At 37.9% G+C, this 27,500-nt stretch overlaps 1 protein-coding gene across 2 annotated transcripts in view; it reads left to right on the top strand.

Annotated features, from left to right (window-relative positions):
- The window catches only part of adcy1b (adenylate cyclase 1b), an 88,081-nt gene extending 60,581 nt beyond the window's left edge, over positions 1-27,500 (top strand). The window contains exons 7-20 of one of the 2 annotated variants that reach the window (XM_062993390.1): positions 2,402-2,543; positions 4,550-4,705; positions 6,118-6,312; positions 6,687-6,784; positions 8,595-8,679; positions 13,903-13,992; positions 15,362-15,624; positions 17,954-18,080; positions 20,844-20,960; positions 22,715-22,861; positions 22,946-23,044; positions 24,601-24,715; positions 25,924-26,048; positions 26,824-27,500. In XM_062993390.1, the coding sequence (XP_062849460.1) occupies positions 2,402-2,543; positions 4,550-4,705; positions 6,118-6,312; positions 6,687-6,784; positions 8,595-8,679; positions 13,903-13,992; positions 15,362-15,624; positions 17,954-18,080; positions 20,844-20,960; positions 22,715-22,861; positions 22,946-23,044; positions 24,601-24,715; positions 25,924-26,048; positions 26,824-27,138 (2,074 nt within the window). In that variant the 3' untranslated portion in view covers positions 27,139-27,500. Of the gene's footprint in view, positions 1-2,401; positions 2,544-4,549; positions 4,706-6,117; positions 6,313-6,686; positions 6,785-8,594; positions 8,680-13,902; positions 13,993-15,361; positions 15,625-17,947; positions 18,081-20,843; positions 20,961-22,714; positions 22,862-22,945; positions 23,045-24,600; positions 24,716-25,923; positions 26,049-26,823 lie in introns of both variants that reach the window. The other variant, XM_062993388.1, reaches the window with a different exon arrangement.

Genomic DNA, 27,500 nt, shown 5'->3' with positions numbered 1-27,500 from the left:
ATTGTGTCAGATTATTTAACAGAAAACCTTGAACTGAGCTTAGAATCAGTCAATACAAATGTATCTGTATAGAAACTTTACAGAATCCAGAACCGAGGACCCCTTGTTGAGTAGGCCGAGGGCAACTCAACTACTCAACTGAGCTACTCAAGATATAAAGATAAAAAACAATGTAGTTAATCAAGTTTCTTTGCTAGTTTGCTTCCTTAGTTTCTGTGTAGCTAAAAGATGCTACTGCCAGGGCGCTCAGGTGGCACAGCGGTAAAACACACTAGCACACCAGAGCTGACATCTTAAACTTGTGAGTTCGAATCTCAGCTCTGCTACCGGCAGGCTGGGTGCCTACTGGAACAATGATTGGCTCATTTGCAGGGAGGGTGCCGGAGTGGATTCCTCATAGCTGATGCTATTATGACTTCTGCTGGCTGATCAATGCCGCCTGCACAGAGACAAGGGATAATGAGGATCAGGGTGTGACTCTCCGTACACAAAGCTGATCCATGTATAAACTCACCTTGTGCTGGTGAACAGATGCAGTCGGCTACTGCACACATGTCTGAGGGGGTGTGTGTTAGTTACGGCTCTTCTTGGTTAGGAGTGGAGGTCTACATCATTAGAGAGGATGTGTAAAACAATCGGGTAATTGGATACGACTAGATTGGTTGAAAATGCAAAACAAAAAAAAAGATGCTACTCCCAGACATAATCAGAGAGTAAAAATACAACAGCAAACTCCTTTCCTTCAGTTCCATCAAATGAGCTTGCAAAATTGATCAGACTCGAATTGATCTCTGAAACATTGAATTGATCTCTGGAACATTGAATTGAATTGATCTCTGGAACATTGAATGAAATTGATTTCTGGAACATTGAATGAAATTGATTTCTGGAACATTGAATTGATCTCTGGAACATTGAATTGATCTCTGGAACATTGAATGAAATTGATTTCTGGAACATTGAATTGATCTCTGGAACATTGAATTGATCTCTGGAATATTGACAGAGAATTCTCCAACTCGAACCTGTCAAACCTGTGTCTGATCAGAGCAGAGCTCTGTCCTCTGTCCTGTAAATAAACCATGTAAAAGAATAAACCATGCCAGGGCCATTTTATCACATGCATCACATTTTAAAACTTTCATTTACACACACTCCTACCTAGAGGGAAATTAGGAATAGTGAATCAACCTTCCGGCATGTTATGGGATGTTGGAGAGAACATGAGTCCCCAGCCAGCACAAGCAGTTATTTGTAATCTTTTCTTTGTTTGATTGGTTAGGGGAGTTGTGTCAGATTGTGTCAGCTCGAACTGAGCTCGAACTAAGCTGTATAGCACCTTTACAGAATCTAGGACCACTGAATAAGCCAAGGGCAACAGTGGGAAGGAAAATCTTCCCTAATGTTAAAATGAAGGAAGGTGCTTCATACTTGAAATATCATGCTACATGGAATGTATGCTTCATACTCATACAATATTTTAATAGTTTAAGGCTTAGGGTTATCTGTACCACTATTATTTTGCTAAATACATGCCGTTTCCTTGCAAATTGCTGTTTCCAGACTACAGTGGTACCTTGAAACTCAATGTCAATTGGTTCTGGGAGTGGCTTTGAGTTTAAAAGGGATTTAATAGGGATTTTTTCCATTAGGATGTATAGGAAACAAGTTAAACATGTTAAACAAGTCTGGTATAACTGCATAAATTTTAGGCTCATGTAAAATAATGAGGTTGTTTTTGACACACACTGAAAATAACACATATACTATAAAAACACTGAAATACAATTGATAAACAGTTAAATGCATTAAAACCGTTACTTCTTTATTGTTTCCTTATGTTTCTTAATCGTAGAGATGCTTGATCTTGGAATACTGGCGCATTCACATGAGAAGCTGCAAAACCGTTTTTGCGCTGGCTGTGCCGTTATTTCCTAAAGAGTGTGGTGGTGCACAAAGCTTAACATGACTTATTGTACTACAACAAAAAGCGAGGAATTTCATTAGTGGAGAGAACATATGAGCTGTAATAAATAGGAGAAGTTTAGTGTTCCTGTGTCGTTCTTTTAATACATTGTCATGTTAAGCTTTTTTTAATGATAAGCATTTTAGATTTAGAAAAGCTGATTCTTACAATTTCTCACCTTGTTGAGTTTAAGGGTACAAATTTCTCGACGAAGGGCATCTCAAAGATTTCGAGAGATTTCAAGTTTAGGGGTTGTTGAGTTACAAGGTACCACTGTATTAACATTTATTAAATAATTATAACTATGTATAACTGTATTAAATAATTCTCCTCAAATGCAAGTTTTTTATAAACTGATGCATTCTACTGTTCAATAATGATGAGAAATTATTATTTTGTGATATTTCTGTGGTGCTTTATCTACATACCAAACAGGAAGGTGCACATCACACGTTCCACGCTGGAGTGTCTGAACGGTGACTATGAGGTGGAGCCAGGCAACGGACGTGAGAGGAATGCCTTTCTGCAGAAACATGACATTGAGACGTTCTTTATAGTGCCATCTCACCGCAGGAAGGTGTGTGTATGTGTGCATCTGGTACTAGTTGTTTAGGAACAGTGGTAGTTTAGTGGTCTAGCTTGCTGGACTAGCAGCCTTAAGGTCACAGTTATTATTGGTCACAGTTGTCACTTTGCATAAAAGCATTTGCTAAATGCCATAAATGTAAATGTCTGGACTAATATCACTTCCTCTTTAATGGTTGGAGGTCTAGCTCTCTAGCAACACTTGATCTTGTAATAAGACCTTATTACACCCGTTACACACAATCTTCACTGACTCTCAATAAAAGATTACTGTATATTCATTTAAAATTCTCTTTCTTGCTTTTAAAACCTGTTCTCTTTACCCTGCATCCCTACCAGCTTTCCTAATGTCTTGGATTTTTCATTTCTGCCCTGCTGACTATCCCTGTAAAGGGGCAGTAGGCACCAAGTGTAGCCCCAAGCCATGTGATTGCCTCTGAGTGACATAGTGACAAAACCCCCAGGTATCATTAGAAAAACCTTTTTCTGAGCGGACTTTCCACAATATTTCAAAGTCTGTCTGTGGGAAAGTTCATTTTGTGAGGTTAGCAATTTATTTTCTAGTTTATTTCAAAGATGTTCATTGAGTCCGAGGTCAGGGCTTTGTGGAGGCCACTGGAGTTGGGAGAGGTGAATAATTAAAAGAATAGTTGGAGGGGTGTCCACATACTTTTAAATAGAATAGAATGCTTTTATTTGTCATATATACATATACAGATGTACAGTACAACGAAATTCTTTCTTCGCGTATCCCAGCTTGTTCGGAAGCTGGGGTCAGAGCGCAGGGTCAGCCATTGAATGGCGCCCCTGGAGCAGAGAGGGTTAAGGGCCTTGCTTAAGGGCCCAACAGTGGCTGCATGGCAGAGCTGGGATTCAAACTCTTAACCTTTCCGTTGATAGCCCAAAGCTCTACCCACTAGGCTACCACTGTCCATATATTGTAGGCACTCATTCTACACTCATCTGTCCATTTTATCAGCTCCACTTACCATATAGGAGCACTTTGTAGTTCTACAATTACTGACTGTAGTCCATCTATTTCTCTACATACCTTTTTAGCCTGCTTTCACCCTGTTCTTCAATGGTCAGGACCCCCACAGGACCATCACAGAGCAGGTATTTTTTGGGTGGTGGATCATTCTCAGCACTGCAGTGACACTGACATGGTGGTGGTGTGTTAGTGTGTGTTGTGCTGGTATGAGTGGATCATTAAATACCATGTCCACTCACTGTCCACTCTATTAGATACTCCTACCTAGTTGGTCCACCTTGTAGATGTAAAGTCAGAGATGATCGCTCATCTATTGCTGCTGTTTGAGTTGGTCATCTTTGAGACCTTCATCAGTGGTCACAGGACGCTTCCCACGGGACGCTGTTGGCTGGATGTTTTTGGTTGGTGGACTATTCTCAGTCAAGCAGTGACAGTGAGGTGTTTAAAAACTCCATCAGCCGTGCTGTGTCTGATCCTCTCATACCAGCACAACACACACTAACACACCACCACCATGTCAGTGTCACTGCAGTGCTGAGCATGACCCACCACCCAAATAATACCTACTCTGTGGTGGTCCTGGGAGAGTCCTGACCATTGAAGAACAGCATGAAAGGGGGCTAACAGACCATGCAGAGAAACAGATGGACTACAGTCAGTAATTGTAGAACTACAAAGTGCTTCTATATGGTAAGTGAAGCTGATAACATGGACAATGTGTGTAGAAACAAGGAGGTGGTTTTAATGTTATGGCTGATCAGTGTATGTGTGTATGTATTTATATACTGTACATGTGTATGTACTGTATGTATTTTTGTGTGTATATATGTATTTATATGTGTGTGTATGTATGTATAAATATACATGGTAAATGTACATTATAAAATCAGTTAATAGAAGAATTTGGCAGAATGTTCATGCTTACTAGCACACTGTCATTCAGAGAAAGTTTTCTGTTGATGTAGAAAAAGTTGTATTGAATTGTTTCCTCTGTGTGTTTGCTTCAGATCTTTCCTGGACTGATTCTATCAGACATCAAGCCTGCCAAAAAGATGAAGTTTAAAACAGTGTGCTACCTGCTGGTTCAGCTCATGCACTGCCGCAAAATGTTCAAAGCTGAGATCCCGTTCTCCAACGTGATGAACTGTGAGGATGGAGACAAGGTACCACACTTCTGAGAGAGAGAGAGAGAGAGAGAGAGAGAGAGAGAGAGAGAGAGAGAGAGTTTGTGTGTGTGTGTGTGTTTCTATGTGTTTCTATTGAACAGATTATTATGTTTCAGTAAAATAAAAGGTGCACATATACAAAAACACATGTTACTGGTCACTTTATTAGGAACATCATACTAATCCTGGGTAGAAGCAGAATTAGTTCGGGGTTGATTTATGTTGACATTGCAGATCTGTCAGGTGCACGTACATGCTGACAAATCTCCTATGTTACCCCATTCCAAATATATTTTAATAGATTTAGATTTAATGTTCGGGAACACAGTTGAAGCACTCCATTAAAATGATGCTAATCCAATATTTCTGTAATTAAATACAGATAAAAAATAAAACCCCTATTATATTTATTAAAAGAATGTCACAACTAATAGCATGGAATTATTATGAATTGTATATTTTTTATTTGTATTGATTTTTATTATATTTTAATTTGTATTATGTATTATTTTGGATTTTACAGTAGTTTTTTAGCCTTTTTAATATTATTTGTAGGATTTTACCTCTATTTTTTAAAGATATTTGTTAGATGTGTTTATTTTCAGTTTGAGTTTAATTAATTAATTTCATTAATTAATAAAATAATTGTATTAATTTGTTATTAATTTTTATTATAGAAACAACATACAAGATCTTACATAAACAGCACTAATGTACAGTGGTACCCTGAAACTCAATGTCAGTTGGTTCTGGGACTGGCGTCGAGTTTAAAAGGCGTTGAGTTCCGAGGTGTTTTTTCCCATAAGGATGTATGGGAAACCTGTTAATGCGTTCCATGGTCCCGTGGAACTGCATGTATTTTAGCCTTATGTAAAATATTGGGGTTATTTTTGACACTTATACACTGAAAATAACACAAATATAATATAAACACACTGAAATAAAAAGCTGATTCTTGCAATTTTTTCAGATCCCCGAGCTGTAACACAAGTTTAAAAATGAAACCGTGAGGAAAACACAGATACATGTGGAGCTTTCAGAGTGAATCTGACGGTTATTCCACACAAATGCAGTTTCGTCTCATATTCACACTTTGATGACGTATTACTGCACCGCTCAAGCCGAGCACTGAACAAAGCAACTGTTCATTGTTAATTTGAAATTAAATAAATCCTTTAAAAAAAAAAAAAAACTGAACACAGTTTAAGGGAAACGTTGAGTTTAAGGGTACAAATTTCTCAACGACGTGTGTTGAGTTTCAAAGATTCTGAGTTTAGGGGACGTTAAGTTACAATGTACCACTGTACATGCAACAGAAAGATGACTCATATAATTATAAACAATGATTAATAGTTTTGAAGATATCCTGATCAGTCTGATTAAGAGGATTTTCTCTGATCTGTCCACAGAGGAGAGCGTTCCGTTCGGCTCCTGAGAAGCTACGAAATCGAACGGCGGTGTCGGCCAACGTGACCCAAAGCAGCCCTGGCACGAGGGTCAACCGCTATATTGGCCGGCTTATAGAGGCCCGTCAGACGGAGTCAGACACAGCTGATTTACACTTCCTCACACTGATGTACAAGTGCTCTGAGCGAGAGAAGAGGGTGAGATGCTGTTTTAAACACACCAGTCCTGATGAACCACCATCATGAAGTTAAAAATTATTTTGTGCTTGGACTAGTGATCAGATGATAGTGCAGCTGGATGCACACTAATCACCAGCTCTGTTATACTCCGTATACAGACTTAATAGATATAAAAAAGCTTTTTGTTATAATAAGAAAGTAAGAAATTCATTCATTCAACATGTGAAGTTACTTAGTCTACTGTAAGTAACGACGTTTCTGCCTTGCGCCCACTGTTTCCTGGTGGAACCAGACTCACTTTGACAAAAGTTATTACTGACTTTATTGTTCTTGGTTTCAAGAAAAATAAAGAATTAATCCATTGTGTGTGTGCGTTTCTTTTTCTTTTTCAGTATCTTCTCATCCCTGATGAATACTTCACTGGAGCGGTCGTGCTCTCACTAATTCTAGCTGCCTTGTTTGGCCTTGTCTATCTTCTCATCATGCCACAGTAAATACCATCTTTTAACCACATTTCTATCCATACCTGCCTTTAAGCTAGCTTAATGCTAATGTTCACAATCTCTGAATGGTAAGCCAATTTTAAACTGTATGGTTTTTGGCTGTATATTGCTGTCACATACAGACATCACATTCTGTTCTGGTTTGTGATTTAATATTGTTGGTGGCTTTTTATGCTAAGAGGTTTGTTTTTGTTGATGCTACTGTCACATGCCTGTCACTAGCTTATACTAAATTAAGCTAATTGTCAAGACTAATAAGAATACTTGTCATTTAACACCAGATTCTGGGCATGTCTACTAGTAATGACTAAGCTATAACTAACATTCTGCATGTTCACACTGTCCAAGTCAGTAATAGGCTAATGTATAAAATTATACTATATTAACTGTGAAAACTAACTGCTACACCCCATGACCTTTAAAAGTGTCACTGCCATCTCAAACTCTGCTTGCTACCAATGGGCTGGCTTGAATCCTTCCTTTGCAATAATCCTCTCTCACACACAACCCTGTCTTCTTATTTAATAGTTATACAGACGACATGGCCAAATGTATGTTGATACTTCTTCTGACTGCTGGCTTTAGGTCATTTGGCCACACCCGTTGTTGACAGGTGTATAAAATCAACTATATAAAATAAAGAATATGATTTCAGCTTAGTTTGGGTAGGTTCTTTTCTGTTTTTGCATGACTGCATTCTTGTACACTGAATCCTGATCAGCACAAGCTGTTTTCCTGTGCAGTTTGGCAATTTAGGGTTAAAAAACATAGCCTTAGGACTAATCATAGAAAAAACAGCCTCAAATAGAAAGCAATAGCAGCGCTCCAAATGAACCTGGTTCCTCTGTTAGGACCTCTTTGTATAGTCAGTAGCGCCCTCTGGTGCCCAGGCATGTGCCCAGGCATGAGTCTTTACAAATATATTTCTTTGCATTTTTGCTCTTTTCTCCCAATCTAGTATATTATAATTCACAATTGTTCAGTTCTGCCCCCTGCACCACCCCAACCCTATCCAAGGAGAGTCGCAGACTATTACGTGTCCCTTTCGACATGCATGCAGTGCAGTTGGCAGCCACCTATATTCACCAGTGATGGAATTTCACGGAAGATCGTATTACATACAGAAAGACATGTAATGCCCTTTGTTAATTATCCACCACTTGACCAGGCAGCAAGGTCACATTTACAGCAGCAGTGATGAACCTCATTTATGAAGAACCCCCATAGGCATGGCCAGCTGTGCATATTAGATACCTGGCTGTTAATCTTTTGCCAACATGCTCTGCACTGCTGACATATTTTGGGCAGTGGTAGCTTGGTGGTTAAGGACCTGGACCAGTAATCAGAAGGTTGCTGGTTTAAGCTGACACTGTTTAATCTCCTGGGGAATGCCGTTAACCCTTAATTGCTTGCATTGTGTTTAGTCTATTTTAGACACTTAATTTTTAAATGTGCATATTCATGGCACCAGCATCATACTGTAATCTTACATACATTTTAGCCAAGAATGTACAGTCTACAGTCAGTTTTAAATTGAAATTGTGTTCATTTTTCCTCAAGAAGTGAAAACATTTCATTGCTTTTAGTGAACAATAAGGGAAGGAAAATCATGCCTACTGACCCATACAAGCTTACAGATTTTTAGATCTGTCCTGCCCTTCTGCTAATTCTTAATCTGCTCTTGCTTTGTTTGATGTATTTTTTTTGTTAAAGCTTATTACATACTTTTTAAGCCCCTCCGTTAACATCTCCGTTCTCCTCTTTCTTTCTTTCTTTTGCTGAACTGCTTTGTCTCAGGGGAACTGTAGTGTTGGTGCTGCTGGTTTTCTGCATCTGTTTCCTTGTAGCTTGTATCATGTACCTTCATGTCACTAGAGTGCAGGTAAACTCATGCATGTTTTATTCATTTATTAATGCTTTAAACCTCCCATAAGGCTTTTATGATAAACAATTGCATGCTTGGTTCAGCCATTTATTATTAGTATAAGTTCTAGATAAAATCCAGAGATCAACCCTGCTGTTTTTAGTCTTGGGGTCAGAAACCCATTTGGGGTTTGTGGGGGAGATGCTGATGCTGTTGCAGAAGATTAGAACAGAATCATTAATGTAGAGTTTTAGGCAAATAATTCTAACTTGCAAATGTTTTAATAATAAGTAAAACTTTTATAGGCTGCTTAATCAATTTAGAGTTCCATGAGGGTTTGCAATACAGTAGATCCTTGACTTTAATTGGTTCCAAAGGGCTGTATATAAGTCAAAATGTTTGTTAGTTAAACCTATTTTTCCCATAAGAAATAATGTAAACAGAATTAATCCGTGCCAGACCTCCCAAACCACCCCCTTACCTAACCTTTCTAATGTCTTAAATGGTCTTTTTTGTTATAAATACAAGTATATTTTCCTTTAAATCTTAAATTATAGAATAGACATTAATGTAATAAACCATAATAAACAACAATACACAGTAGTACTGTCTTGTACATAAAAACACACATCACATTTCAGTACAGTACGTGAATGTAAATAATAAATTTCCTTTTTTTTTTTTATAAAATGTATCTACCAGAAACAACAATAACTCTCAAATTTCTCTATTATTTTCTTCTTTATTTCAATAGTGTTGTATTTTGTAGGTGTAATTGCATGAAATAAAGAACACTTTACTCAGCCGACTTCCTTCTTCTCTCTCACTCACTGTCTCCTCTGTCTGATACACAGTGACAGCTACTGGCAGGAGTAATTATACAGCAACAGATAGTAATAGATTTGTTCATTTTCTCATCACTGCGCCTTTGCTGCACATTCTTTGAGGCCATTTTAATATTTAATTTTACAAAATATAAAGAAAACACCGGAAAAACACTGTCCGCTGTCCAAATGTTCGCTCACTGTATATATATATATAGAGAGAGACGGACGGAGTCAACTTGTTGTGCTGAAGCATTAAGAGTTCCTTTCACTGGAACTAAGGGGCCGAGCCCAACTCCTGAAAAACGACCCCACACCATAAACCCCCCTCCACCAAACCTTACACTTGGCACAATGCAGTCAGACAAGTACCGTTCTCCTGGCAACTGCCAAACCCAGACTCGTCCATCGGATTGCCAGACGGAGAAGTGTGATTCGTCACTCCAGAGAACACATCTACACTGCTCGAGAGTCCAGTGGCAGCTTGCTTTACACCACTGCATCCGACGCTTTGCATTGCGCTTGGATGCAGCTGCTCGGCCATGGAAACCCATTCCATGAAGCTCTACACACTGTTCTTGAGCTAATCTGAAGGCCACATGAAGTTTGGAGGTCTGTAGCGATTGACTCTGCACTATGCACCTCAGCATCCGCTGATACCGCTCTGTCATTTTACATGGCTACCACTTCGTGGCTGAGTTGCTGTCGTTCCCAGTCACTTTCACTTTGTTATAATACCACTGACAGTTGACAGTGGAATATTTAGTAGCGAGGAAATTTCACGACTGGACTTGTTGCACAGGTGGCATCACGGTACCACACTGGAATTCACTGAGCTCCTGTAAATGTTAAACATGATGGTAAACATGGGCGGCTTGTTCCTTAGGGTGATCGGGTGACACACCACCAAAGAGCGAAAGGGAAGAAATTTTTCTATCACATTCAACCAGTGTTAAACTAGCTGTGACTGTTCTGGAGTCTGTCTTGCCTCTGAATATTGTAGTCCAGTCAGTGCCGAGTTGTGTTCCGTACAGTACCGCCCCTTTTGGGTGATTTCAGTCTGATTGAAAATCGCCCGGATTGCTCTGATAGACTCTCATATTAAGGCACTTTTTTCGAACTGTATACAATCTGAATGGGTTCGGGAGGGCTCGCACTTACGTGCTTGCATCACACGTAACCTGGTGTCGTGATAATTGGAGCAGCTAGCGATCTCGTCAACATGACTACTATTACCTCAGGATCTGCTGCACCTAAAATAAAATGCTGATGAAGACTGAATTAAATTGTTAGAGTGAAGGCTTTACTTAATTCTATGATTAATGGTAAAGCTGGTCTCTCTCCATGTTCAAAGTTATTTGTGAGGGCAAACTGACCGATGACTTAAGATGTTATTTAAGCTTTAATTTACCCATTGAATGGGTCACCTTGGCCATCATCGCAACAATTGCCCCCTCTGAGTGATTTGGCAGGAGCCGCCACTGATGGTAAACCCAAATAAATAAATAAATAAATCTAGTACCAGAATATTATCAGCAGACCCTTGAGGCCATCTGAGCGTTTAATGTGCCCTGCCATCCACATGATCTTTGAGAAAACAGAATTAATCAGACCAGCTGGCTTTCTTTTATTCTTCTAATGTTTAGTTATGATGCCTGCATGCACATTGTAGATGCTTTTTACAGTGGACAATAGTTAGCATGGGATATCGCAAATTTGACTGACCTGCGACTACAAAGCCCCATACATAGAAGAGCTTGATCCACTGTGTTAAGACGAATTTACCTCATTACAAGTTTTGAACCAGTTTGTTTGTCTGTACCAGACACCATAGCCTTCATGTTCTTTATGTCCACCCAACAACCTGCTGGCCTTTCATGGCTTGGTTCTGCTTGGACTGATGTCGTTGAAAGTCACCACTGCTGTTTCAGAGATACAGTGGACCCTTGAATTACGAACGGTTTACCATACGAACATTTCGGGTTACGAACGATCTTTTTCAACTTAACGTACGAACAAATTTCGGATTACGAACAGAAATTCGCGAAACACATGACGTCACAAACAAGTTGACTCCAACCGTCTCTCTCTATATACAGGGGTTGGACAAAATAACTGAAACACCTGGTTTTAGACCACAATAATTTATTAGTATGGTGTAGGACCTCCTTTTGCGGCCAATACAGCGTCAATTCGTCTTGGAAATGACATATACAAGTCCTGCACAGTGGTCAGAGGGATTTTAAGCCATTCTTCTTGCAGGATAGTGGCCAGGTCACTACGTGATGCTGGTGGAGGAAAACGTTTCCTGACTCGCTTCTCCAAAACACCCCAAAGTGGCTCAATAATATTTAGATCTGGTGACTGTGCAGGCCATGGGAGATGTTCAACTTCACTTTCATGTTCATCAAACCAATCTTTCACCAGTCTTGCTGTGTGTATTGGTGCATTGTCATCCTGATACACGGCACCGCCATTGGATGCACATGGTCCTCCAGAATGGTTCGGTAGTCCTTGGCAGTGACGCGCCCATTTAGCACAAGTATTGGGCCAAGGGAATGCCATGATATGGCAGCCCAAACCATCACTGATCCACCCCCATGCTTCACTCTGGGCATGCAACAGTCTGGGTGGTACGCTTCTTTGGGGCTTCTCCACACCGTAACTCTCCCGGATGTGGGGAAAACAGTAAAGGTGGACTCATCAGAGAACAATACATGTTTCACATTGTCCACAGCCCAAGATTTGCGCTCCTTGCACCATTGAAACCGACGTTTGGCATTGGCACCAGTGACCAAAGGTTTGGCTATAGCAGCCCGGCCGTGTATATTGACCCTGTGGAGCTCCCGACGGACAGTTCTGGTGGAAACAGGAGAGTTGAGGTGCACATTTAATTCTGCCGTGATTTGGGCAGCCGTGGTTTTATGTTTTTTGGATACAATCCGGGTTAGCACTTGAACATCCCTTTCAGACAGCTTCCTCTTGCGTCCACAGTTAATCCTGTTGGATGTGGTTTGTCCTTCTTGGTGGTATGCTGACATTACCCTGGATACCGTGGCTCTTGATACATCACAAAGACTTGCTGTCTTGGTCACAGATGCGCCAGCAAGACGTGCACCAACAATTTGTCCTCTTTTGAACTCTGGTATGTCACCCATAATGTTGTGTGCATTGCAATATTTTGAGCAAAACTGTGCTCTTACCCTGCTAATTGAACCTTCACACTCTGCTCTTACTGGTGCAATGTGCAATTAATGAAGATTGGCCACCAGACTGGTCCAATTTAGCCATGAACCCTACCACACTAAAATGACAGGTGTTTCAGTTATTTTGTCCAACCCCTGTATATACACAGTGAGCGAACATTCGGACAGCGGACGGTGTTTTTCCGGTGTTTTCTTTATATTATAATATTGTAAAATTCAATATTAAAATGTCCCCAAAGAACAAGTGGTGAGAAAATGAACAAATCTATTACATTTGTTGTTGTATAATTACTCATGCCAGTAGCTGTCACTGTGTATCAGACAGAGGGGACAGTGAGTGAGAGAGAAGAAGGAAATTGCTGAGTAAAATATTCTTTCTTTTGTGCCTAAAAAATATAATACTGTTGAAATGAAGAAGGAAATAATAGAGAAATATGAGTTATTGTTGTTTCTGGTAGATACATTGTATAAAAAAAGACGGAAATTTATTATGGTGTATGGTACAGCACACGTACTGTACTGTGTATTGTTGTTTATTATTGTTTATTACAGTAATGTCTATTCTATAATTTAAGATTTAAGGAAAAATATACTTGTATTTAGAACAAAAAAGATCTTTTAAGACATTAAAAAGTTAGGTAAGGGGGGGGGGTTTGGGCGGTCTGGCACGGATTAATTATATTTACATTATATCTTATGGGAAAAATAGGTTTAACTAACGAACATTTTGACTTAAGAACAGCCCTTTGGAACAAACTAAATTCGTAAGTCAAGGGTCCACTCTACTTCAACACAGTCATCTTGTCATAACTATTTGGCCTTTATCAAAGTCTCTCAGGTCTTTATGCTGCTTCATGAAATTGGCACTGTGATGCACATGTTGTGAGGTGGTCGTAATGTTTTGGCTCATCACTATACACACACCCAGAAGTAAAAACATTGGCCGTGTTATTTGTACACTAGTCACGTCTTTAATTTAGAAAGTAACAGTCATGTTCAGATACTGAGGTTTGAGCAAATGGTATTAGAGGAGAGACACTGACTAAGCCATCGAAGTCAATTTAGGTCAATTATGTTTAACAATAGAGTTCAGCACTGTTGCGGTTTAGTTCAATGTCCTCTATTGTTCAGGGTGAAGCCTTTATCAAGTTTACTGCTCAACGTTTGATATTTTTTATTGGATTCATACTATTTACTCTTTTCTCTCTCAGTGTTTTCCTGGGTGCCTCACCATACAGATCCGTACGGTCCTGTGTGTGCTCATAGTGCTCTTAATCTACGCTGTGGCGCAAGCATGTGTGGTAAGAATTCATATCCATTATTGTCATTAGCATCACAAACGTTCCATCAGTGATAAAGTTAGATACACTAAAAGACAGTGAGAATACACCAAACGTATGTGGATACCTGACCATCACCTAAACCAAAAATATATAGTTGCTTCACCCTTGTACAATGTCTTTAACAGTGACTTCTGAGAGGGCATTCCACAAGATTTTGGAGTGTGTCTGCGGATATTTGTGCCCATTCAGTCAAAAAAGCCTTTGTGAGGTTATTTGTGAGGTGTTTTTAAAGCTATGTGATTATGAACCTCTTGTGAGAGAGTCATAATGAATTGTTGCTACAAACTTTATATTATAATTTATATTTATATTCCTGTAAAACATCTAAACATCAGCTCTGAAATCAGGATTGTTTACATACTTTTGGCCATATAGTGTATATATGTAAGTCTGTCTTTTTGCCTATCTATCTATCTATCTATCTATCTATCTATCTATCTATCTATCTATCTATCTATCTATCTATCTATCTATCTATCTATCTATCTATCTATCTATCTATCTATCTATCTATCTTTGTTTGTCTGTCTATCTGTCTATCTATCTATCTATCTATCTATCTATCTATCTATCTATCTATCTATCTATCTATCTATCTATCTATCTATCTATCTATCTATCTATCTATCTATCTATCTTTGTTTGTCTGTCTATCTATCTATCTATCTATCTATCTATCTATCTATCTATCTATCTATCTATCTATCTATCTATCTATCATCTATCTATCTATCTATCTATCTATCTATCTATCTATCTATCTATCTATCTATCTATCTATCTATCTATCTTTGTTTGTCTGTCTGTCTATCTGTCTGCCTATCTATCTATCTATCTATCTATCTATCTATCTATCTATCTATCTATCTATCTATCTATCTATCTATCTATCTATCTATCTATCTATCTATCTATCTATCTATCTTTGTTTGTCTGTCTGTCTATCTGTCTGCCTATCTATCTATCTATCTATCTATCTATCTATCTATCTATCTATCTATCTATCTATCTATCTATCTATCTATCTATCTATCTATCTTTGTTTGTCTGTCTATCTGTCTGCCTATCTGTCTATCTATCTATCTGTCTGTCTGTCTATCTCTCTGTCTGTCTATCTGTCTGTCTGTCTGTCTGTCTATCTATATTTGTTTGTCTGTCTATCTGTCTGCCTATCTGTCTATTATATATCTTTATTATTATTAATATTATTATTATTATTATTATTATTATATGCCACTTTTTTTGTTATTGACTCATAATAAATAAATAAACAGGGAAATTAAGAAATTAATTTAAATTGAAATCATTTCATTTCTTTACCTTTCAGGTAGGCTGCATGCCAAGGTTGTGGGCCTCCAATGTCAACACCTCTATAGTGATCATAGACACAGTGGGTGGAACAAACCACACCATGGCAGAGATGCCCTGTGATGGGGCGCAGTATTCCTTCCTGTCATGTGTGGTAGTAACTGTAACCATGGCGCTTTTCCTGCGAGTGTCCTGGCTCCCCAAAATGCTTCTGCTCCTCCTACTGGCCGTCAGCTACATAACTGTGCTGGAGTTAAGTGGATACCGGCGCACAGTGCCAGGGTAAAATGTTTTTCTCTTATTTTATCTTGTTTGCATGCATGTATCCAGATGTTTCGAGAGGCTAGATCAATTGACAATTACAATTGAGTCAGTTTTGTGAATCAACTTCAAAGCTTCAGTCAACTCTTTATTCTCAATGTTAGGAATCGAAAAATCCTTTTAAAATTGACTCTCACTCCATGCAATTAAGTACAGGTAACAAGCAGTTCAGGTTTTTTAAGGAACTGGTCTATTAACCATAAATAGGCCATGAAGCGTCCTCTAGTGGTCTTCGGATCCACACTAAGGGGAGGCCAGGGGCCGATAACTGAAAATGTTATTTAAATGCAATTGTAGTTAAAAAAAAATAAGGTTTACTGAAACTTAGAAGCCAGAGGAATTTCAGTTTTCTCTTCTCTTTGTTTCCCTTGTTTAAAAACCTTTATGATTGTGATGAAAAATTGTTGGCCCATGACAAAAAAAGGACAAATGAATAAATGAATTCATCAGGTCATGTACTTACCTGCAGTTTGTGCTGTTATTTCAGTGCATGCTATTTTTAATAATGACCTACACTATATTTATTTAAGTCACAGTTTTCCCCTGAAAGTCTCCTCCAGACCTCTTTCCAGCCTGCTGCAGCTGTTTCAGAAATAGGGCATAGAACAAATTAAGGGTGATTTCCATAACAACGATAATTACAGGGTATTTTCATCTTATCTAATGAAGCCCTGTTCTTTTTAATGCTTGCTCTTTTTTTTTCTTAATTCAACCTTTTCAAGTGTTTGAAGATAAGCTGAGCCTCATTAGCCCCACGTAAAGCTTAAGCAATCAGGACACAAAACTTAGCATGTCATTTAGTTTTAATTTAGCCACTTAACACAGTGCCTCTCAAGAAGGAAAAAAAAGAGTAATAGAGGGGTGAATAGACAGAATGGGCTTTTCCATGGACCACTATTATGCATATTTTAATACAATTTATTACTACTACTACTACAACTACTACCACCACTACCACTACTACTACTAATAATAATTCAAGTCAAGACAAAATACATTTATTTGCACAGCACTTTTTACAATAGACATTGTCTCAGAGCAACTTTATCTGTTGAACAAGCCAAGGGCCACACTGGGAAGGAAAAACTCCCTTAAACTTACATTTAAATTGAGAGGAACCGGACTCAGCAGGGACCTCCATCCTCTTTTGGTGGCCTGAAGAATCAATAATAATAATAATTAATAATAATAATAATAATAATAATGATAATAATAATAATTACACTAACAACAACAACAACAATAATAATGATAATAATAATAATTACAATAACAACAACAACAATAATAATGATGATGATAATGATAATAATAATAATAATAATTACACTAACAATAATAATAATAATAATAATAATTACAATAACAACAACAAAACAACAACAATAATAATGATAATAATAATAATAATAATAATAATTACACTAACTACAATAATAATAATAATAATAATTACAATAACAACAACAATAATAATAATGATAAGAATAATTATAATAATAATAATAATTACAATAACAACAACAATAATAATGATACTAATAATAATAATAATGATAATAATAATTACAATAACAACAACAATAACAATAATAATAATAATTATAATAATGATGATGATGATGATAATATAATAATAATAATTAAAAATTAATAACAACAACAACAACAATACTATTGATGTAACCTTACAGTAGCAGTGACACAGCTGGTAGAGGGGCTGCTCCACAGCAGCATAGGTCCTAAGGGTCTGGTTTAATTTTCTCCTGCAGTTACTGTCTTTGAGAAGTTAAACATGTTGGCCCCAGTGCTGTGTGGCTTTCTTCTGGGTCCTCCAGTTTCCTCACACCTTTCAAAATATGCCAGTAAATAAAGTGGTTGTAATAACTGGCCAATATGTGTTAATGATATACTATGCTAACATAATGATATGCTTTTATCTATGTGACAGATCACTAATAGGATAGTAGAGAAACACGTTAGATTTTTTTTTTTTTGTTAAATATTTATTATTAAAAATTTTTATTTATTATTATTTTTTTTTAGATATTAATTATTTAGGCAGTTGAGGCAAGAAACACCTTGGACAGGTTATCAGGCAGACACACACACACACACAAACACATTCACACACACACTTGTACTTTGTCTCAGTAACACTTTTACTAAAGTATTTTACGTTTGTACTTTTCTTTTAGTATGGAATTTGTACATTTCTGGTACTTGTAATAATTAGATAATGAAAGTTGTACAAGCTATTCTGTGTTTTATCTTTTATGTTTAGGGGCAGTGTAGGTTTACTGAACGTGCGCTCCTATGAGCCCATCCTGTCACTGCTGCTCTTTTCCAGTGCTCTGGCTCTGCATTCCCGCCAACTCGAGCTCAAACTACGCCTCGACTTCCTCTGGGCTACACAGGTCAGAACCCTCACTTAAAATTTCACATCTTGGTCACAATGTTTTTATATAAGATCATTTATTTAAAATCAGGATTTATAGATATTGTAGTGGACCAAATGTGATGAAGATTTTGTGGTTTTGTGATGAACTATATAAACAGTAAACTGGCTGCAGCACTGAACTTCTTGATGACTAAGGGGATCTGGCACTTGTGCCACTTGGCATTGCCATGGCATTGCCATGGACATCCCAGGAAAAGACCTAGCCTTGATGGCAGCATCTGTCACTCTAAGATCCCAATATACGCCTCTGCATGATTGGTACCCTCACACATATGCAAGTCACCCATACAATGGGCACTGATGCACCCCATGCCATTTGTAACTTTCACTAATAACAGTCTGGCTGGTTCTCTCCTTGGCACATTCTTGGAACTCCACGTCCGTTTTCCTTGAAATCAGGTTGAACCGTGGACTCATCTGACCACAATTGATATACTGCATAAAACTGATGGCTTTGTCGTTGTGTAGTTTCAGGTTGCATTTCTTGATGCAGCGGCGGACTGTGTTAGGTAACAGTGACAGTTTTCCAAACTACTCTCGAGCCCATGTGGCTATATTTATCACAGTAGCATGATGGTTTTTTATTCTTATTCATTCTTCTGACTAAATTATTTGCAATATTACATTGAGAAATGTTCTTTTTGAACTGATTGGTAACCCTCCCCTGAAGTTTGGCACAAAGTGGTGAGCCATGACTCATCCTAGCTTGTATAGATGGATCCTTTAAGGGATCCTGTTTTTTACCCAAGCATGATTCCCTCAACTGTTACCCATTCACCTGCTTATTGTATTGAAATTGAATATAACTTTCCACTTACATTTTGTCCCGTCCCCACTTTTTAGCATCTGGTGCAGGCATCCGATTCTAAATGTGTTTCTATTTATTAAATACAATAATCAGTAAAAAACAAAAAAAACTATGGAAATTTTTTTTTCTACTTTTGTCACCTAAATCAAAATTCAAGATAATTAACAGATTACAGATTCTTCTTTTTCTTTTTTTTTTTACAAAATGTTGTATTTTTTTTTTTAGAAACAGGGTTTGTGCCACCAAGTTCAATAAATTATGTTGTTCTTTTAAAGTCAATAAATCATGAGGACTTGTTTATATGGAACTCAATGATGTGCTTGCTTTCCCAAAAAATGTTTGGTGGGACATGGTTGTACTCTTGATTTATTTGTTATTTCTTGCAATTAACTTACTATATTCAAAGCTAATATGATATATCACTGAATAATTCTCATATATAATGGTGAGATGATATAAAAGATCAGTTTAAAATCAAAAGATGGTTATGATGAGTATAGCTCCATGTCCTACAGAGTGAATGTAGACCTCTGGTAGTAGTAGGCTTTACATGTAAAAAGCAACAGAGCAAATTCACTTATCCACTTATTAAAATTAAAAAAGAATAATAATAGCATAAACTCTATCATTATTTTAGAGTTTGCATCACTTTTCAAACATTTTCATTTTTTTATTATAATTTTGCGATTTTGTGATTTAAGTGATTTATTTTCTTTTTCAATGTCAGGAAATTCTTTTTTATTCTAAAACTAAATTTCTTCTAAATTTATTTCACGTTCTTCTTGTTTAATTAGCAAGCATTAGCACTGCTGTTGTGATCTTGAGTCTCTCTCCTGCTGTACCTCTTTTCCTGAAATACTTGGGGTCAGTGAGGCCGTTTTCTCGAGGTTACTTTGTTCAGTGGAACATGCACTGACCATCTTGTGTTTGCTGCCAACCCACTGTCCCACTGTCTGTTAGTGCTGGCACCACTTCAAGGGTAACATGGTAGAATAGTGAGCGTGTGTGTATGCACAAGTTCAGTGTTTACACTACATTATTTATTGACCTACATTCACCCAGGTCAGTACATTCACCCAGGACCAGAACTTTTATTCTAGTACATCACTGAAACATTCCACAAGAGAAGTCTGATACATTTAATAAAATGACATTCATTCATTCATATATTTATTTTTTTCTTAGTAACCAGTTTATGGTGATCAGTGTTATATACCCTATATATGCCTTATTTTTTACTAAAGTGATTAAAAGCTGACAACCCTTTTGCCCCAAGACCTCACTAAACATTACCTATATATGTTACCACTAGAGGTCAGCACAAAGCCACTGTTAGTAATTTTGGATAATTATACTTCTATACTGTATATTTGTACATTTACATTTACATTTTCAGCATTTAGCAGACGCTTTTATCCAAAGCGACTTACACAATGAGCAACTGAGGGTTAAGGGCCTTGCTCAGGGACCCAACAGTGGCAACTTGGTGGTGGCGGGCTTGAACCGGCAACCTTCTGTTTACTAGTCCAGTACCTTAACCACTGAGCTATCACTGGCCCTATTTGTACATGTATACATGATAACAAAAGTAATAATAATAATAATAATATGTTGCAACCATGGTAAAAACTCATAAGCTGTCAGAAAGGATGAGAGGGGAGATTGTTGTATTGCAACAAAAAGGCAACAGGGTATAAAATGATTTTCAAGACCTTAAACATTCATAGAGACCATAACTACACACTACTACACACATGTGTTAGCTACTGCCCTGTACATGATACATTGCCTAAATGAGTGTACTTTTGCATAACAAAATAAATATAATTTCAAGTATTTTTCCATTTCTTAGAGTGTAAAACAGTGTTTCCGTCCTTCTACAATTACGAAGTGAAAATTTTTTGTGTCCAGGCAGAGGAGGAAAGGGATGGCATGGAGAAGGTCAAACTGGACAACAGGAGGATACTCTTCAATCTGCTGCCAGTGCATGTGGCCCAGCACTTCCTAATGTCCAATCCCAGAAACATGGTAAGAGGATAGGATAATTACACAAATAATATATAAGAATAATATACAACCAAATATGTGACGATGTAACAAATACAAATAAGCAATTATTCTTAACAAAACTGTATTATAATTTAAAGAAGAATTGCATCTGATTTCTTCCTCTCATCTCACAATAATGCAGAACTTAAGTTGGCTGTTCTAAGATGCCTCTGGGTATAAGTGTCATGTGATGAATTGCTGCTCTGTCCAGTGTAGTTCATGTCATGTACCGGAACCACCGGGCCCACACAGATTTTCATACTGTCCCCCCACCCCCCAAGTGCAATGCAAGCAAAGGCTTTTTTTAAAAATTATCTCTATACTGCCGCTCAGGTGGCGCAGCGGTAAAAACACACGCTGGAACCAGAGCTGGGATCTCGAATACATCGTATCGAATCTAATGCCGGCTAAGGCTGACCAGCCACATGAACAACGATTGGCCTGTTATTCAGATGGGCGGGACTAAGCCAAATGGGGTCTCTCTCTCATGACTGGTGCAATTATGACTTCTGCTGGCTGATTGATGGCACCTGCACAGAGATGAGAAAAGAGTGCTCTCAGGGTGTGTCTCTCCGTACACAACGCTGAGCTGCACTGCACTCGTCAATGTGCAGGTGATAAGATGCATACGGCATGCTGCCCACGTGTCGGAGGGGGCGTGGGTTAGCTTCGTTCACCTCAATCAAAGCAGGGCTCGGCATTGGTGGAGAGGAAGCATGACCCAATTGAGCAATTGGACGAGCTTAAAAGGGAGAAAAAGGAAGAAAATGCATAAAGAAAATATAATTTAAAAAAATATCTTCAAACCAATCACACACTGTGTGGAGTTTGCATGTTCTCTACGTGTCCGTGTGGGTTTCCTCCGGGAGCTCCGGTTTCCTCCCACAGTCCAAACACATGCAAGTGAGGTGAATTGGAGACACTAAATTGTCCAAGACTGTGTTTGATATAACCTTGTGAACTGATGAATCTTGTGTAATGAGGAACTACCGTTCCTGTCATGAATGACATGAACCAAAGTGTAAAACATGAAATTAAAATCCTCATAAACAAACAATATGCCAGACGGGCATGTTTTAGCTTTAGTGTTAACGGGCAGCTGCTGTAAAATCCAGTGTGGGTCCAGAAATCATGTTTTTTTCATAATTTACATTTATCACAGTGTCTTATTTTGATAGCATTAAACTAATCTAGTGTTTTCTTTAGCATGTTTAAATGAAATAAGGCTCAGGTGGCGCAGCTTTATAATATGCTAGCCCACCATCACTGAGATCTTGAGTTTCCTCAATTATCTCAGGTGTGCTATTTAATGGCAAGGCACTCACAGGCACTACTGGTTATGTCTTAGAGGGGATATACATACTATCCAAGCTCTATAGGAGCTGGCAGTTAGCTAAACCTTATGTTAACATCTATACAATCCACTTGACTGGATACAATCCAGTTTTTATAACTTACAGATCGGTGTCAGAAGTTGGATGTTTTATAATGTTTCTTTTAATTCATTTAATTTTAAATGTGTTTTTTTTATTTGTTTCTTCCTTTTTTATTCTTACATTTAAATTTTTGTATCTGTGCTGTTTTTTTTTTTACACTGTAAAGCACTTTAAACTAGTGTTTTATAAAAGGTGATATTTAAATAAAGATTTTTTTATTAGTATTATTAGGTTTATTATTGGCCCTCTTTCAAATATTTTAAAATTTGTTTAGATATTTCGCATTTTCCTTTGTAGGATCTATATTACCAGTCCTATGCTCAGGTCGGGGTGCTCTTTGCCTCCATTCCCAACTTCAATGACTTCTACATCGAGCTGGATGGGAACAACATGGGCGTGGAATGCCTGCGTCTGCTTAACGAGATCATAGCTGATTTTGATGAGGTCAGTCTTCTTTATTCATCAGCTAATCGTGAACTTTACCTCCAGATGACCTGGCTGGTCTCAGTTTATTATTTTATTTTGCAGCTGATGGATAAAGAATGCTACAAAGACATTGAAAAGATCAAAACTATTGGCAGCACGTATATGGCGGCTGTGGGATTGGTACCCACAACTGGCAGCAAGGTGAGTCACACTTTGCTTTCTAGAATGATTTACAGACTTGTTAAGACTTTCTTCTAAGATTTATGATTTTAAAGTTTAATAGTTGTTGAGTGGGGCTGGCTCGATACCACTTTTTTATGTCAATACCAATACTGCAAATTGAGTATCTGCTGATACTGATACCAATTCGATACCATCATTTCTCCTCTCAAACAACTAAGCAGTAATAATACATGTCTCAATGCACCATGGTTAAAGTAGCTATCTAAATAACAATGCTCAGACTGTGAGACAAATATTCAAAAGGAATAAATACAGAACCCAACAACATCACACTTATACAAAACTGCTGCTTTTATTTTTACTTTTACACACAGAACATTTTTGGCTACAAACATTTAAAATAAAATTTAAAGTTTATCTGTATTTAACAAATACATTTCAATATAAAAATTCTAGATGTCAACTCTCAAGTCTACACCTTGAAGAGGCAGCGAAAAAATTATAAAATAAATAATAAAAAATATTATTTATAAACAATAAAAATGAAACAATTAAATAATAATAAATAAACAAATGTATCTATCTTGTCCCGGCTTGGAGATCTCTCACATCCTCAACGATTAATCCATTAGTATTATGAAATAAAACAAACTACACCGTTTCCCGTTTAGCCACAGATGTCCTCTTCAAAATCCAGCAGGGTTTAATCATCTAAAAACGTGACAGAACTTTAACGGAAAATCTAAACTCTGCGACAATTCTAATTGGTCCATCTTGTTTGATTGACATCCACATCTTCCAATTGTAGATACTTTGGACGACACGCCGTGTTTTTAGATGTGGCAGTAGTAGATGATTTTTTTAAATGCTAAAAGTTAAAGTAGATCAGTGTGTTTTAATTTCTGAATGGCCTTATTTACATTAAGTGTTATTTACATTAAGTGTTATTTACATTAAGTGTTATTTACATTAAGCAACAGTATCGGATCGGATTACACGTTTTTTTTCGGTGCCAGCCCTATTTTTAAGCAATGCTTATTTTCAAATTCAATATCCAGAAGGTGTTGGGACATTTAAAGAAAAGTGATAAAAACAAGACTCTGTAATTTGTTCATTTACTTGAAACTTAATTTAAGTGACAACAATTTTTAGCTGATCATCTTGATTGTATTATTATGAACAAATATAAACAAATTAAGAACTTGCCAAACACAATGCCTGCAAAACACTCAAAATCTTTAGACAGAGGCAAAAAAAAGAGTGAATAAATCCGGTATAATATCCAGTATTTACTATTATGAAACTACCTTTAACAAGCAGGTGAATTGGTAACAGATAGGAGGATCATGATGAGTCGTAGCTTCACCACCTGGGAGAATTAATTCGTTCAAAAAGTACAATTCTCAATGCAGAACTGCAATACCATCCGTACTAGTGTGAAAAGATTAATGGAATCAGAAGAGTCTCAGTTGGTGGAGGGCAAAGCCAAAATCAGTGTTAAATATGTGTGGTCTGCATCTGAACGGACCATCTGTAACATCTGCACTAAACAGTGTACTTTTATCTTGTTTCAGATTAAAAAGTCCACTGAAACCCACCTCAGCACAATAGCCGATTTTGCCATCGAGATGTTTGACGTTCTAGATGAAATCAACTACCAGTCATATAATGATTTTATCCTGAGAGTGGGTAAGATGTACAAACGTTCTTGCAAGATGTTTTAATAAATATAATAAATCAGTTTATTTTCATACAACATACACTATACACCAGAGATGTTCACAAGTCACAAAATACGAGTCCGAGTCAAGTCACGAGTCTTTAGGCTACAGTCCGAGTCAAGTCACGAGTCACAGGACAAGTCACAGCAAAAAATCATAACCACTGCTTACTCTCCAGATGCTATTAAATTTATAAGCGTGTGTCCCATTAGGAATATAATCCATTATTTTGTAAATGTGCTTATAATTAAAAACCTCCAAACTTTTCCCGGTTGTGAAGTAAAACACGAACTCGTTAGAAAGCCAATCAAGCGTTTCATTGACAATCATCTGTGTGACGCTGCAAACTGAATAAATGCAAATAACAGCATTTTTTTACTAACAATTAAAATCAGAAGGTCTGATTGGTTCAGAAAGCGCCCTTTCAGCCATTAGTGCCAATTCTGTAGGAGCGTTCCATTCACCCCAGTTGTCCCTGTGAAGTGCACTATGTAGGGTATTCCACCATTTTAAGTGAGATTCCAATCCAGAGGTAACAAAAATGTTCAAATGTATAAATATAATTGTCACCCGTAACTAATGTTAACACATGCTGACGCTAGGGACTCTTGTTGTTTACGAGTAATTTTTTGCGAGTCATGAGTCGAGTCTGAGTCTCTGCTATACACACTTATAATATTTAATAACTTCAAATGTTCTTTTTTAATCCACATCCATTGCTAACAGGTGTATAAAATAAGCTTTACCTTTGGGTTTGGAAACGGTTTGTGATAGGGTCCTTGCATGTTTAAGCACGACTATGTCCCTGTGCACAAACTGAGGTCAATTATGACATTATTCGATATAGATTTTAAGGAACACCATGTAAACCTCAACTCCAATGAACAGCTTTGGGATGAATTAGAATGCGGGTAGTATTAGCACTTAACAAAAGCTCTTTTAAATAATTGGCACATATTTCAACTGAAAAACTAAAAAAATCTACAACAAGCCTTCCTAGAAGTCTAGAAGTGTGGAAGCTAGAATAGAAGCCAAGTGTCGATTCCAAATAAATAGGTTTAATTTTGGAATAGAGTGTCCAACACGCTCATGTTCGGGTGTCCACATACTTTTGCCAATACATTTAAATCCATAACATATTTATTATTGCTACTGAAGATTTTTTTGGCTTTGCAGGTATAAATGTGGGTCCTGTAGTGGCAGGTGTTATTGGGGCTCGAAGGCCTCAGTATGATATCTGGGGCAACACAGTAAATGTGGCCAGTCGGATGGACAGTACTGGAGTTCCCGGCAAGATCCAGGTTTGCCCATCTTCATTATTATTTTATTTTTTTTAATACCCCTCCCCCCAGTTTCTCCCCAATCTACTCGTATCCAATTACCCAATTGCAATATGCTTCCTCTCTACTGATGCTGACCTCCACTCTGAGGAGAGCCATGACTGACACACACCCCCTCCCTGTGCAGTAACCAACTGCATCTTTTCTTCTGCATGAGGCGAGTTCCTATGTGGATCAGCTTTGTGTACGGAGAGACACACCCTGATCACATGATCCCTCGACTCTGTGCAGCACCATTAATCAGCCAGCAGAGGTCGTAATTGCATTAGTTATGAGGAATCCTCTCCAGCACCCACCCTGAACAACAAGCTAATCGTTGTTCGTGTAGGCACCCAGCCTGTCGGTAGCAGAGCTGAGATTCGAACTGACGAGTTTGAGATGTCAGCTCTGGTGTGCTAGCGTCTTTTACCACTGTGCCACCTGGGTGCCTTTTTTTAATGCTTCTATTTATACCAGTCTGTCTTCCTGCATGTCTGTCCATAAATCTATCCACCCAGAACATATGTTTGTATGTCCCAATGCCTACTTACCGTTCTGTCCATACAACCTATAGCTCCATTCATGTGCTAGTAATTATGAAATAATGTAAAGTATGTGTACATTACTGTGTCAGCAGCAATGTGGTTTGTTTACATGAAATATCAACTGACTGATCTATATGAAAGATATAATAACATATAACAAAGATTGTATATTTACCGTAAGATTGTGATCTTGATTGGGATCTTCTTTGCAGGTGACAGAGGACGTGTACCGCCTGCTTCAAAACGACTATGACCTGGTGTGTCGTGGTAACATCAGTGTGAAGGGTAAAGGGCAGATGCTGACCTACTTCCTGGAGGGCAGATCTCAGGGCACCGGTCAGCGGGCACCTGAGCGCTGTAAGAGCGTGTATTCTATGGGTCGAGCCGCTAGGGTTGGGGTGGGCACAGCACACAGCTCCAACCAAAACCCTACTCATAGCCCTGCTCCAGGCCTCTCTGTCTCATATGTTGTTGGAAACGTGGAAGATGAAGAGGACACAGAGGAGGAGGCGAAAGGAGAAGTGTAAGATGGGTGAAATGCTTCAGGAGCTCAAGACGGGCACTCCAAAGTCAGTACAGAGCTTTAATGGGTCAAAAAAGAGCTGAATTGTTTGGTTGTTGGTTTCTTGATCTTTCTAGACTTTTTGGAAGGTTGGAAACGACAACTGGGCCCACACAGGATATCAAAACAAGGATACGTTTGTGTTGAGCTATGAGAAGTCTGGGAAAGGGGGGCATGTCAGGTGGAATTCTGTCTTCCCTTTTCAATGGGTTCTTTCTAGTTTGCCATTAAAGTTGAAAGCCTGGTCCGGTCTGAATATGAACAAAACCCTGGTGATCTGCTTTGTTGGATTTTTAAACCTGCACACTTTTTTAATAGGAGGTAAAG

This window comes from Trichomycterus rosablanca, chromosome 4 (genome assembly GCF_030014385.1).
Source record: "Trichomycterus rosablanca isolate fTriRos1 chromosome 4, fTriRos1.hap1, whole genome shotgun sequence".
Taxonomy (NCBI): Eukaryota; Metazoa; Chordata; class Actinopteri; order Siluriformes; family Trichomycteridae; genus Trichomycterus; species Trichomycterus rosablanca.
This window is presented reverse-complemented; position numbering and strand designations above follow the sequence as displayed.